Below are 15,256 nucleotides of genomic sequence, written 5' to 3'. Positions count from 1 at the left end.
TGTCTGGCCAGTATATCTTTAAAAAGAACAGCACATGATAGATTTGTTCAGTTTGTCTTTATTAAGTTTACTAACTTGTATTGGACCTTACTCTTAGTAAAACAATGGGATCTGTCATTGTTTCTTCTGACAGGACTTCAGTCTGCCATCTTAAGGTCAGGAGTCAAATGTTCTTCACCTACCCTGCCTGCCACTTCCATGTTAGTACTTATGTATTTTTTGTGTAGAAAAGAAAGTATATATATTGTATAACTTATAACACATTTTGATGTTTCAGGTTCGAGAGAGGTTACGAGTTGCCCTTGAGAGAGTTTCATCATTAGAGGAAGAACTAGCCACTGCCAACCAGGAGGTAAGGGATAGAAATAAATTGTATAACTCTTACTGATATACATTTTGCTGTGATGTAATTCTACAGTTAAGCTTACCTTTGGGATGACTTATGTCAGTAACAGATATATGCAAGATAGTTGACTCTTCCATAGTTGCTGAGGCGATAAATGAAATAGATCAAACACCTGTTGTCAGTTCAAAGATATATAAAGAGACTTCAAGCTGTTATTTTATTCCACAAGATATACATATAATTTTGAAATGTTTCTATTATTTCTATGATTATGTTTCTACAAAAAATAAAACTTTTACAGTCTGGAGGACTATCCAGTCAATATGCATTTTCTGTAACTACCTATAGAAAGAAATGTTTTTATACAGTATGTACCAATACACTTTTAGAATTGTTAAATTTCAAAAACAAACAGCTGAGCTTTTTGTATGTTCATTGATAAAATTATTTCTGGTCATTGTATTCTTTATACTTTCTTGCTTTGAATACAGGGAGGAATTATTATTATTTTCTGTTAACAGTTGTTTACATTACGGGAACAGCAAACAAAGTCCCGCCATTCTAGTGGATCAACAGAAGATGGTAGACATCCAGTAAAGAATGATGCAACATCACCCCCACCTAGCTCAGAACATCCTGTAGAAAAAGATCATCATCCAAAGGTATTGCTGATGATCTTGGTAGCTAAAGGCTTGCATTGATTAGGCTAAGATGTACAAATTTTATTTCTAGGCTCCGAAATACACATCCATGTGGAATATTTTACCAAAAATGACCCCAAACCTTGTTGATTTGTAGACATATTCTCAGTTGGTAAATCATTGGTAGTTTTGATATTGATATGACATGGCCCTTTGTGAAAATATTCAGTTTAAGGTATGCAACTTTAAAACACACAGTAAGTTCTTCTGTAATACTGTTAATGCTCCTAGAAAGCAAAATTGTTTGGCAGTCAAGTAGTAAGAATAATTTCAAGAGGCAGTAATACTTCCTGGTACATGTGCAACTGACAAATGAAGTGGTACTTCAGACATGTAAATAGAAACTAAGATATAAGGCAATATGAAATGTTATGAGAAAAGAAATGTGCTACTGATGCTGTAGGTTTCCTTATTATAAGACAACACTCTTGTAAAAGTAAAATCAGCTGATGTGACCTAATACAAGTATGACTTGTTCTCCACAAGCATCTGACAACTTCCCTACATGAATCAGAGATGAGACATAAATTACTTGTGATGTATAGTTTTCATTCAGGGTTTTTTCCCTCTTCTATAATAGGGGCCATTGACAGGCCCCCTCCCCTCAGAAAATTTCTTTTAAATCAGTTTTCCCTCAAAATTGACTTTATATCAGGTTTTTTATTCCCCTTTGCCCAAATACCAAGCTATTTTCCCCCCAAAACACAGGCCTGTGCTCTTCCCCTCTTGGTAAAGAAAACCTTGTTCAAGAATTCTTATTTTTGTGGAGAACATTTTCTTGTCTGGAGATCAAACTTGTTATCACCTAGCCCAAAATAAGACGTAAGTTACATTTCCTGTGTTTTCACAATCACTTGTGAGCTGAAAGGAAAAAACCTGCGATGTTAGGTCTGTAAGTAGGGCACAAACTAAACAAAGACTTCTGAAGGTCAGTCCAAGAGCACTGCATTATATTCTTCATGATTTGATAGAATACTGAAGAAATTCATCTTCCACCTCTGATGCATGTGAAGTAGTTATAAGTTACTTTCGTAGGACAAGTCAGTACTTAGGGGTACAGAATTTAGGAATGTTGGTTAAGTTGATTGCAATTAGTTACATAACTGAAATACTGCTGAAAAAGTATCGAATGATATTTAAATCAAACCCAACTGATAAGTTAGAATGGTTCTGCTTTTATTTTCAGGCTACACTACTTTAAGATTTGTTAACTTATTATTTTTGTGTTTTTTTTTTTTCAGAGATTATCAAATGGTTCTATAGATCCAGATTCGGATGTGAATAGAGTTATAGAATTACAAGAAACTGTTGAAAAACAGAACTCTGAACTTACAAATACGCGAACAAAAATGTTAGAAATGAACAATAAATTTACTGAAATGGAAGAGAATTATACCACTGCCCAAAAGGATTTAATCAAAGCTCAGGAACAAGTTGTGAAATTACAGCGAGATCTCAGAGAGGTAAAGTATTTATATTTGAAACTCGGTATCTCAGTTCCAAGGGATAGATTTTATTATTTGAGATAACGGAAATTCGACTTAAAATGATATTTTGTGCAAGTAGGTTTGAGACGGGACTTGAAAATGTCTTCGAAATAGCCGAAATTTTGAGATAAGCGGATTCAGGATATCGAGTTTCAGCTGTATATGATCGGGTGGGGGGGGGGGGGGGTGTAATTATGTTTGTATAGAATGTGCTTGAAATTTTAATTGACCAGGCTTGGCAGTCATAAGAATGTATTGAGACCAGTGACAGAATGATGTTGTGTATTTGACAACTTGAAAATTATGCTCAGCCAATCAGATGCTTCAATTTTGGGATTTGTCTTCATACTCAGTCTTACAACATCATGGTCCTGGTATCCAGCAAATAAATCTGTATGTCTTACAATGATTAAGAATTGTTCATCAAATAAGGTGAAGCAAGTGCTGTTACATGTTTATGTCATTTGTTGTAGTCAATAGCACAAAAAGAGGACCAAGAGGAAAGAATAGCAACATTAGAAAAACGTTACCTTACTGCTCAGAGGGAAACAACATCACTGCATGACTTAAACGATAAACTCGAGTCAGAGCTTGCTACAAAAGATGGCCAGTTAAAAACAGTAAGTTGATGCTTAGTTTGTATGTTGTGAACATATTGCTCAACGATGGTTCTCTATGTAAGCATTATGATGTTGATCCACATGTTGTTTCCATGGTCACGCTTTGATTTGATGTTTCCATCAATTATAAACTCATTTAATGAAAAGTAGACTTCGAATGGTAAATTTAAAGATACATAATATGTATGAAGTATGTTTTGCAGGTACTGAAAGACTTTCCAGTCAGTAGTAAGGTCCAGCAGACTATGGGCTAATAGCTTTGACTTCTGACAAGCAACATGAGAAATTAATTCTCAATTTTATATTCAAAGTTTTGACTGATACTAGCCCAGTAAACAAGTGTTGAATATGGAATTGACATATAGCATATATGGACCAGCGATTTATTTAAGGAGTCGTATATTGATATAGATCTTGTTAAATGAGATTATGGTATATCTCACCTACTACATTGTAGATAACTTTAAGTAGTTAGTGACTGGAGTAGAAATTTATCCTTTACAGAAGAAGTGGTTAATTTCTTGGAAAATATTGTGATTTTTGCAAGTGGGAGAGGTTGGTAAAATTGAAATCATGCATAAAGTTAAGCCAAATACAAGCATGGAGTGTGTTGATTGATGTGTGAAAAATCACACCAGAAAACTTTTAAGCTGTTGACAGCAGTGTTATCTCAACTGATCATTTATTAATAATTATTTAATTTCATTGACTGCTAAAAGTTTATCATATTTATAGAATTAAGCACTTTCTGTTCACAAAATGTCTACTGAAAGAGTGAATAGAATAATTCTTCGTAGAAACTTCAAGAATAGAATGTAAGTCCTATACGTAATAAAATGCCTTAAAATAGTCATTTAGCATCTTTGATGGTGAAACGCAAGGTCCAAAATTTTCTTCTTGAAATCTTGCTTGTTTCATTTGTGGTTGGACACCAAACTTTTGAGAATATCTCTTCACAGAGTATGCAGCCAAGCATTTTTTAGACATAAAAATTTCTTACATTGACAGTTGGAAGAAAAAATCAAGGCTTTGCAAGAAAAATTAGAAGCCGCCGAGTCTAAACTCCAACAGTCATTACATAAAGCTGAAGCCCTGCCCACTGTAGAGGCGGAGCTACAACAGAGAATGGAGGCACTCTCAGAGGCAGAGAGACGTCATGGCTCAATAGAGGAAAGAATGCAGCAGTTGGAAGCTAAAGTGCAGGAAAAAGATTCTGAATTGCAACGGGTATGTGTTACTTTGATTAATGTGAGGGTTTAATTAGTGTTTCAAATACAACATCTGGTGTGTGATTTGCCTTGAAATAAATCTCGATAGTTTTGACAAAAACAGCACAATAAGATAAAAGACAATGCTATCTCACACAGGTATAGACTGAACTTTGTCTTTAATAAAAAGTCACCACCCTTAAAGACTTCAATAGCAAATGCTGTATGTGTTTATGGCTAGAATTGTTGTGTTTACTTCATTGTTGTATTACTTTCTGTTAACCCTTACCATGCTTGGCAGGATTGATTTTGCCTTTGCGACCAGTGTAGATCATGATCAGCCTGCACATTGCTGCAGTCTGATCAATATCTGCAATGTTCGCCAATCAGTCAGTATCCGTTTGGTAAGCGCCCCTTTTAACAGTTAATGGTAATGTCCAAATTAAAAGATGGACAAGTTCATTATAGAAATTTAGCAGGGTATGGGTTAATAATTATTTAATTTCTAAATCAGGCTCGTCATAGAGATAAGATGAATGAAGAGCATAATGCGCGACTGTCTGCCACGGTAGATAAATTGTTAACCGAGTCAAATGAGAGATTGCAACTTCACCTCAAGGAGAAAATGCAGGCGTTAGAGGAGAAGAATCAGTTAACGCAGGAACTGGAGAGAACCAGGAAAGCTTTAGATGATAATCAACAAGAAAAGGTAAAAAAAATTTACTTTATTTATATTAGGTAAAATTATTCTAAAGTAAGATATTGATTTTTTTGTTTGCACCAATCTGATGAATCATCATAGTATTACATGAACATGCATCAGACTTCTTTAACTTTATGTTAACTTTTTGTTAAAGTATTTAATTTCATTGGGAAAAAAATGGGGTCTATTATTTTTCTGCTTAAACAACTATTTTGTTGGGGACATAAATTCATGGATTTCAAATTAATGGAGAAAATACTATGAAGGAATTTTCTTTGCTTGTTTGGCACAACTATGAATTCCACTAAAGTTAGTCTCCCCCAAAAGGATAATGATTTAGCAGTATATTATCTGCGGTATTTTGATATTTTGTAAAAGTGAGACAGTCAGCTGTTACTACATGTATAAACATCATAAAAATGTACCTTGTGTTCTTAGCTGTTTAAGCATGTAAATAAGGATAAAGGTCAGAAGGTTTTCATTTTAATAAATGAGAGTTATTCTTTGTCTAAAACTGAGTACAAGTCTACGGGGCCTCTGTGTCCGAGGAGTTAAGGTTGCTATTCTGATCACTTGCCCATTACCGATGTGGGTTCAAGCCTCACTTGGGGCGTTGAATTTTTCATATGAAGAAGCTATCCAGCTGCTTTACGGAAGGTTGGTGGTTCTACCTAGGTGCCCATCCGTGATGAAATAATGCATGGATGGGCACCTTAGTCTCCCTTCACCATCAAAGCTCGAAAGACGCAGTAGGACGTTTAACCCAACAAATCAAACAAATAAGAGTCTACAGATATAAAATTGAAAAGCCTGCATACTTAGCTCAGTAGGGAGAGCGTTGGTCTACAGATCTCGGGGTCTTGAGTTTGATCTCCGGGCCGGGCGTATGTTCTCCGTGACTTTGATACAAGACATTGTGTCTGAAATTATTCGTCCTCCACCTCTGATAATTCATGTGGGGAAGTTGGCAGTTACTTGCGGAGAACAGGTTTGTACTGGTACAGAATCCAGGAAGACTGGTTAGGTTAACTACCCGCTGTTACATGTCACTGAAACACTGTTGAAAAAACGGCGTTAAACACAAAACAAACAAACAAACATAAATTTGAAATTTTTTTTTATTAATCTATACTCATAAATTTCAGGAAAGAATATTAGAAGATTTACAACGTGCCAAAAGAGAAGTAGATACCCTTAGACAACAAATTGAACATCTTGCTAGGTAATACATACATAATATGGCAATACTGTAAAATATGTAGCAGTTTTATCGTAAAATGTGCTCTTGACTTAATGTTCTTATATAATTATTATGTGACAAAAAACTGTGTATTTTTTCCCAAATCGAAAAGTTAAGCTTTTTAATTAATTTTTATCCAGAATTGATTCATTTGGTTCCATCATCTACTGATTAATTTATGCTGAAACTTTGACTGATTCCCAGCACTTGTGTCTTATGGGAAGTAGTGGTTGTGACCCCATTAGGGTTTAAAGCCACAACCTATAGGTTAAGGAGATTAACTTCCAGACCACTTCTCTCCTCCAGCTGCCTTTAAAGCTGAAATATGTCATTGTCACCGCAGCTTTAAACCAATTATATGTATAGTAATCTGTAATTTGTAGTATGTAGTCCAGTATTATAAAATGTTCAGTCTTAGCTTAACACTGTATTACCCAGTATTACAAGTTATATTTTATAATCCCAGTTTTGTAACATGACCTTTATTTTGGGTTTCTAGGCCGGGTGATGGTTATCCTAGTTTGATAGGAAGTCCCGAGGATAGTGTAACAAGACGACAGCAGAGAGGTAGAGACTCGATGGATGATCCTGACAAGGTACTTTCACAAACAATTCATTTCTTTGAAGAAAAAAAAAGACATCTGTTTTGTATTGGCAAATATACACTGCTAGCTAACTCGGTTGATAGAGTTTGAACCTTACGTTACATTTAGTTACTGGACAAATAATTTTTAGCTTTGAAAATGTAAAATGCAATACAAAAAAATCCTGAACTGTTTAGAATGACTAAAAAATGGGCATGGTGTTTGAAACTAACAAAATTACTATCGCGGTATAGGCAGATGACTTACAGCATTATGGAGTAACGGAAGCATTTTATTAATATCAACAACAAAAGGATTCTAACAGGGCTCTTTTAAGTGTGTAACAAATGTGTTTTCTGATTCATTGTAGGTGAATACACTGAATGAGCAAGAATGGGAGAAGCTGCAGCAAGCCAATGTATTAGCCAATGTCCAGCATGCATTTGAATCGAGTGATACGGAAGGTTCAGACGGGAATGATAGCCTGATTGGTGCTTTTGACATGCTATCACCCTCTGGACATACAGACGCACAGACGCTAGCCATTATGTTGCAGGAACAGCTTGATGCTATAAATAATGAGATTCGGTCAGTTTACATTTTCTGTTCTTACATTTTGAGAGACATAGTAATAAAATTTGTTATGTATTTGCTTTGATCAGCAATGTCATAAAATCTATTGTCCTACTGTGTAGAGCAATCTGAAAAAAAAAAAAAAAAACCCATAAAAGTTGGTACCTATTTGACACACTTCAAGTTTGTCCAATGTTTGAGGAATTTGAATACAACTGAACCTGTCTTAAGAACCACCTGTATTAAGCAGCCAGTCAGCTAACTTCCCAAATGGACATTTTATTATGTTTTCAACATATCTTAAGTCATCACCTGCCTTAAGTAACCAGATTATGTTACTCCCTTGGCTGGCTATCTAATAAATGCTTGACTGTAAGTGATATTGTACTTGCAGCTTGATGACATAGTGGTATCTTTGTTACAGGTTCTGTTACAGGCTCTGTGATTGGTTATGATATTGTTACAAGCTCTTTGATTGGTTAATTTTGTTTTTACAGACTAATCCAGGAGGAGAAAGAGTCTACAGAGCAGCGAGCTGAAGAACTGGAAAGCAGGGTAGGCAGCGGTAGCCTAGAGGCACTGTCCAGCAGATGGCTGTCTGATAGGTCCCCCACCCAGTCCGGTCCCACGTCCCCTACCTCTCACATTGCCCAGCACACAGCACGCACCTCAGAGCACATTTCACTCCTCAGCGCTAGTTCTACTGTAAGTGTAGGCTTGAGTGTACCCTACCACCCTGTTACCACCCTGTCTTGTTTTGTGCCAGACCCCAAATTGCTTGACCCACCTCACTTCTGTTTATGGTTGCATGGAAATACCAGAATTAGTAAAGGAATATTACAACTCTTAACTACTAAAGTTTCCATTAAGCTCAAAAGTTTGTACATGCAGATATTTTACAGCTGTTTTGCAAACTTACATGGGTATGGCTTACACTTATATTAAACAGAAAGCTTTCTTATAACCCAGATTACTAGACTGTGCTTTAACACAAATGTTCCCTGTGTTGTTTGTGTCCCTGTTTAACCAAGGAAAGCTAAATTGATCATCTGAACTGTCATTCTGTGTTTATTGTTTGTGAGTGATGGGTTTATGAAACATGCAGCTTGTCAAGTTAGTTTTACTATGCTGTTGATACCAGTTTTGCAAGTGTTTGTATTAGAGACAGGATTTGATACAAAACAAGTGTTATATATTGGTATCAGTCTTGTCAAACATAGACTTGTAGTTCATTATAATGTCAATTAAATGTTATCTTTTTACGAGGCATTATTTTTCTTTAGAGATTTTTTCTTTAAAGAAATATCTTTGTGTGATTTGAGAATATGTTAAATGGCTGCCTTCAAAGGGAGGCCAAGTGAAGGTTGCTGACATACAGTCACTCAAGAACTATAGGTTTTAGCCCTGCTTTTGGTGGCAGGCATGAAAAGTATCCAGCATGTTCATGGAGGGACTATGGTTCTACCCAGGTGTCTTCACATCCTACCATTTTGGCTGGAAAGATCTGTGATGACCGTAACTGGTGTTGTTGATGTGACTAAAAACTACAAGGGGGCCTCCATGGCCGAGTGGTTAAGGTTGCTGACTTCAAATCACTTGCCCCTCATCGATGTGGGTTCGAGCCTCACTCGGGGCGTTGAATTCTTCGTGAGGAAGCCATCCAGCTGGCTTACGGAAGGTCGGTGGTTCTACTTAGGTGCCAGCTCGTGATGAAATAATGCACGGAGGGGCACCTGGGGTCTTCCTCTACCATTAAAGCTGGAAAGTTGCCATATGACCTATCATGTGTCGGTGCGACGTTAAATCCAACATAAAAAAAAAAAAAAAAAAAAAAAAAAAACTACAAAAAAAAAAATATGTTGCATTGAGTTAACTGCTGACGAGCTGTTTAGAATTTGAACTTACAGCAGGCCTAGAATGTTTCATGAACAACATGACATTTGTCCTACCTTGCCCCAAATCAAGTAACCGCTTTGAATGGAAAAAATGACTTATGTATGAACTGTAAGTATGGCTTATTGTTTGTTGGTATAATCAAGACAGTCATCTGCTGGTGTGTTTGCTGCATGTTGTAGCTTTATTTATGCATAAAAAATTCATCGATCATCATGTGGTATTAGTATGTGTGTAATATTTTTGAGAGTTGGTGTAACGCCAAACAAGACAATTGTATACATTATCTGGAGATTTTATCAAACTTAGTAAGGGCAGTAAAACCAAATCATGATAAAAAAAGAAAGGTCTCGTTGTTTTACCATGTAGAAATATTTGCTAATATTGAAAAAGAAACTAACAAGCTCTAGAAATGTATTTTATTTTAGTATGCTTAAACATATCCATTAATAGTTAAAGGCTATAAGATTTGTATGGAGAAATACACACAAGGTCAGCAGGAAAAAGTTTGTACAATTTTAGGATCTTCAAAAGAAACAGAGCATATTTCTCCATGCAAAGATTATAATCTCTTTATTACATACTCGTTTTTGATGCAGACTTGCTTATAATTTATCAGGATATAAATTTGTTTTTTTTTATATGAGAATGTCAAAAATATCAACATTAATGAACTTTTTACAGCTGAGATGCACATTATGATGATGTCATACATGACATCATAGACCTGATATGTGATTTACTTATCAATAAATTATGGTAAACTATTGACATTTTAGACTTATTTTAATTTAAAGAAGTTTAACCCTTATAATAATGGACATGACTGATTCTGCCTTTGCGACCAGTGTAGATCATGATTAGCCTGCACATCCATGCAATATTGATTCTGTGCAGTCTGATCATGATCTGCACTGTTCGCCATTCAGTATCCTTTTCATAAACACCCCTTTTACAGTTAACGTTACTGTCCAAATTGAAAGATGAACATGTTCATTACAGAAATTTAGCAGGGTAAAGTTAAAAAACAAGTATGTAGTAAAGCAGTATGTTGATTGAAAGTATCATGTTCCAGGAGGAAAGTGATCATCTCAACCCCCACTGTCTAGCTATCAAGCCGTTTTGTGTCTAGTGTTTGATATTTCAAGTGTTTGATATTTTAATTGCATAAACTTTTTAAAGATCACATAAAAAAGTTTGCAATTATCAAAAGTCTTTTCAGAAAGTGCTTTTAGTATATACCCATTAAGATTTATTCTGGAACAGTGATACATAATTGGGTTGTCTGTACAGTTCGTAAGCTGATAATGATTTTCTCATACTATTTAGATTAATAATTTCTTATATATATATATCAAAATAATCCAAGAATTCCAAAATAAAACATTGATTTATTATAAATAAACTATTGCTTCAGAAAGAAAAATCTTTTTTTCAAATTCTGATTTTGACAAAGGTATGTTACGGCTTGGGAACTAATCTCGTGATTGCGTTGATCCATGAAATTAAGTCAACCAAATAACCATATAAAATTCACATTCATTACTGTCCATGAACGTGTATCCCTACAAAACTGCTAATTTGGCCGAAAAGAAGAAATAGTATGCTCACAAAATAGAATGATTTTGCAATATATAAAGACTTTACAAGGCAACCCAAAAGTATTAATTTTTGTCTTGATTTGCTTGTATGAGGATTGTTTTGCAGTGTAACTAATATTGTACTAACATTTGTATTTAGCAGGCACCGGCAGCCTCTATGCCGTCACATCTTTATACATACTCTTCCTCTAGTCCACAACTTGCCACAACGGCGACAGCTGATAGCACGCCCCCTCCGGTAATATATCTTATATCTTTATTTAAAACTTCACTGCAAGTTCACAACTAAAGGTAGTTCTGCACGTTTGAAACAACTACTGCTCTCAAATGTAGAATTTTACTTCTTTGTTTGTCCAAACGTTGCATCTGAAGGAAATTCATCCAGTAAAAATGATCCGGTTGTGTGCTTGATTTTTTTGTACGACAAGTAACCTTAGCAATCTGGCAGCAAGTGATTTTGCCTTTGCGACCAGTGCAGACCAAGATCAGCCTGCACATCCATGCAGTCTGATCATGGTCTGCACTGTTCACTATTCAGTCAGTAAATTTTCAGTGAACACCCCTTTAAACAAACAGTGATGCTGCCCATATTGAATGATGGACCAGTCCATTTTAGAAATTTAGCAGGGTAAGGTTTAAAAATTCTGGTCCTCTGGTCTATCTTCACCGTAGGCTTTTATGGGAATATAGCACTTTTGATGACATCTTTTGGGAAAAGAAAAAGTACCACACTGTAAAGTTTAAATCATATGGCCAAATAAAATATATAGTTCATATGCTGTTTTTTTTCTTAATTAACCAAATATCAGTTGGAGTCTTTAAGTTGTTGCTTATTTTGTGGTACTGTCTTAATTTGTTTTACATCAAAACAGATCATTTATCAAAATTAACAATAAGAAAAACAGTCACACTGACTGTTAACATTTTATGAACAGGATAAAATAGATTCGAAGCAAGATTTATTCTTCCCTGTTTAATGGCTACTAGGCATTGTTTTAGGTTTTTTTTCGGTATAGAAGACGTTACGCCGTTGCTTCTGTTAATCAAATGTGCAGAACTAACGTAAGTTTTACAGCAGATGTGTTACGATACTGGGAAACCAAATAGTCAGATGTTGATTAAAGTAAGACTAGCTTTGACCAAAATAGTGTAGAATCTAATAATGTACAGATAGTTTATGATTGTTTCTAACAAACGATTAGATTCTGTTAGTGAGCTAAGCAATATGATTGCTGCTATGTCAACAATGGTTGTTTGATGATGTTTGGTATCAATACTGCATGTTCTCATTGATATTTAAAATTAAAGATACTCTGTAGGAATTAAAGTACATGTAGTGCTTTGAGACTACTCCTCAGGGGATAAATGTTTTTTTTTGTTTTTGTTTTTGAAAAAAAAAAAGCCTAGTGGGATGTAAAGACCCAAGACAGAAAATCACCTGAGAGGAGGTTTCCGAACATTTTTCTTGAACCTTAAGTTTTGTTAATATGGCGTTCCTATTAAAACTTACTTTGCAAAAAGCCAGATTTGATTAATTATTTCGGAAAGTTGATGGTTTACATGAAGGTAAACCTAGCAATAGTTTAATATTTTTGAATTTTGCAAAATATATAATAGTACAGTACCTCATGTAGGACAATCATAAACCTAAGAATTAGTTGGAAAACAACAATTTTAGTCATTTTAATATCGTAATTTGTCTCTTTTTAAAGAAGATGCATGTTTTGTGTTGCAGCAGTATAGCCGAGATGATAGTTCAATAAAAGATGATAGTGTACAAATAGTGTGTGAAACTAGTCCTCCCAATACGCCAAGATCTCTACGCCTCGAACGTCTACAAACAGCACTCTCACAAAGTGCTGAGGGTAGTCCTAGGTATGCTCTTTATATAGATATTTAAGTGCTTTGCTGAACTTTCTTAGTTGATTAACAAAGTGAATAATCTTCAGCTGAATTATTTTTTCCCTATATGCGGATACAAGTTTATGTGTCTATACTGAAATGCTTTGTAATGTCTCCAAATATGTGTATTCTTCAAATTCTTCGTAATATCTGCACATATGTGTGTACTTCAAGTTCTTCATTATGTTTAGACATATGTGCTTATACTTCAAGTTCTTCAAAATGTCTACACATGCTTGTGTATACTGAAAGTTCTTCATAATGTCTACACATACCTGTGTAAACTTCAAACTATTGATAATGTCGGCAAATGTGTGTGTATACTTCAGATTCGTCATAATGTCTGCACATGTGTATGTATACTTCAAATTCTTCATAGTGTCTGCACATGTATGTGTATACTTCAAATTCTTCATGTCTACACATATATTTGTATACTTCAACTTCTTCATTATGTCTACACATGTGTGTATACTTCAAATTCTTCATAATGTCTACACATGTGTGTGTATTCTTCAAATTCTTCATAATGTCTACACATGTGTGTGTATACTTCAAGTTCTTCATAGTGTTTACACCTGTGTGTATACTTCAACTTCTTCATTATGTCTACACATGTGTGTATTCTTCAAATTCTTCATAATGTCTACACATGTGTATGTATACTTTAAATTCTTCATAATGTCTACACATGTGTGTATACTTCGAGTTCTTCATAGTGTTTACACCTGTGTGTGTATACGTCAAGTTCTTCATAATGTCTACACATATGTGTGTATACTTCAAATTCTTCATAATGTCCACACATGTGTGTATACTTCAAGTTCTTCATAATGTCTACACGTGTGTGTATACATCAAGTTCTTCATAATGTCTACACGTGTGTGTATACTTCAAGATCTTCATTATGTCTACACATGTGTGTGTATACTTCAAGATCTTTATTATGTCTACACATATATGTGAATTCTTCACATTCTTCATTATAACTTGCACTGGTATTTTTATGTTGTTTGTTTAATTTAAAGAGGTGTGATAAAGTTTCATGTTATTTAATTTCTTTAAACTTGTTAAAAATATTACCTGAAGTTACTTCTGCAAAAATCTTGAATTTTACATAAACCAGCATTTGATATTTCAGTCGAACAGTTATAGATACAACCAACAGCACATTATCTAGTACAGCCAGTAGTCAAGATTCTCTACATAAACATCAAAAGAAGAAAGGAATTAAAAGCTCTATAGGAAGATTATTTAGTAAAAAAGAAAAACAGAAACAAAAAGGTGCATTAGGAAGAGATATGCCAGCAGGTAACTACACGGTCTAGTATTTATTCACTACACATTACTGTAAAAGCACATATTTTCGCTGGGTCAAAATTTCATGAATTTGAAATTTAGAGTAAGTTTGCAAGGTTTAATATTGGCGAAATTGTTAAAATGGTATCATATTTGAATTATACTTATGGTGAATATTTACGCGAAGATTAATTTCCTGAGATGTAGGGCCTCGCGAATATAGCGAAAATTAAACCTTGCGAAAATTTCTGCATAATCCACCTCGTGTTTCTGCATTTACTCTAGATGAAATTCTGCATTAAGGTTATGGATTCATAGTGACACTCTACAATATTCTTGCAAATATATATTCTCCATATGCAATTCAGGCATCCTTTCAAAAGTATATTTTAAAACTACTGGAGAATGCTGAAATTGTATACAGAGAATATATTGCTGATGGTCACTATAGGTCTTTCATCATCCATTTAGCTAGAGATAGCTAAATTTTAGCTTGAGGTAAACGAAGGATGCTCCAATATGCAGATTTGGATGAAACTGGATTTAAGAAACTTGTATATTTCATGGGTCAGTATTTTGAAATTTTATGTTGATTGACTCATTAGTGATAGAGAGATGTCATTTCTTTTCTATATTATTATATTTTTAATTACTTTTATACTGTATATGAACTTTATTTACTTAATTCTGTTTGTTCAGGTGCTGGTTACATAGACAGTGGCGAAGGAGCTACAGACACTTTAGGCCGGGGACTTGGGCAATCAGAATTCGACAGAAGAAAGAAACGAAAGTAAGCATTCAGTACTTGATCCTGTTAATATCGTGTCTGTCAGTTTGTATGCCTTACAAAATCGCGATACATGAAGCAGAAAGAAATTCTCGGATTTGCAGTAAAACCCGCACAGCTTGGTTCTGTAAATTGGATAACATTAGCTTTGGTTTTACTTTCGCTAATATTTGTAAATAATGCTTTTCACGAATTAAAAATATGTTTGGATATTATGTCCTAAAAATTAACACTCGTTTCATGAATTCTTTGTGGGAGCGGTGATCTATAGTGGTTAAGGTGTCTGCTGCTCAACCTTGGGGTCATTATATG

General features: G+C 34.7%; 1 protein-coding gene across 10 annotated transcripts in view; it reads left to right on the top strand.

Annotated features, from left to right (window-relative positions):
* Positions 1-15,256, top strand: part of LOC128550227 (liprin-alpha-1-like) — a 51,867-nt gene that overhangs the window by 17,717 nt on the left and 18,894 nt on the right. For 4 of the 10 annotated variants that reach the window (XM_053528801.1, XM_053528797.1, XM_053528805.1 and 1 more), the window contains exons 4-17: positions 278-352; positions 868-1,008; positions 2,289-2,510; positions 3,008-3,154; positions 4,163-4,381; positions 4,877-5,071; positions 6,211-6,287; positions 6,805-6,901; positions 7,260-7,477; positions 7,960-8,017; positions 11,096-11,194; positions 12,692-12,831; positions 14,000-14,169; positions 14,857-14,947. In XM_053528801.1, coding sequence (XP_053384776.1) covers positions 278-352; positions 868-1,008; positions 2,289-2,510; positions 3,008-3,154; positions 4,163-4,381; positions 4,877-5,071; positions 6,211-6,287; positions 6,805-6,901; positions 7,260-7,477; positions 7,960-8,017; positions 11,096-11,194; positions 12,692-12,831; positions 14,000-14,169; positions 14,857-14,947 — 1,949 coding nt within the window. The remainder of the gene's footprint in view (positions 1-277; positions 353-867; positions 1,009-2,288; positions 2,511-3,007; positions 3,155-4,162; positions 4,382-4,876; positions 5,072-6,210; positions 6,288-6,804; positions 6,902-7,259; positions 7,478-7,959; positions 8,018-11,095; positions 11,195-12,691; positions 12,832-13,999; positions 14,170-14,856; positions 14,948-15,256) is intronic. The other 6 variants (XM_053528807.1, XM_053528798.1, XM_053528800.1 and 3 more) reach the window with 5 other exon arrangements.

Source organism: Mercenaria mercenaria, chromosome 17, assembly GCF_021730395.1.
Source record: "Mercenaria mercenaria strain notata chromosome 17, MADL_Memer_1, whole genome shotgun sequence".
Taxonomy (NCBI): domain Eukaryota; kingdom Metazoa; phylum Mollusca; class Bivalvia; order Venerida; family Veneridae; genus Mercenaria; species Mercenaria mercenaria.
Note: the sequence above shows the minus strand (reverse complement) of the source record. Positions and strands in the feature narration are given on the sequence as shown.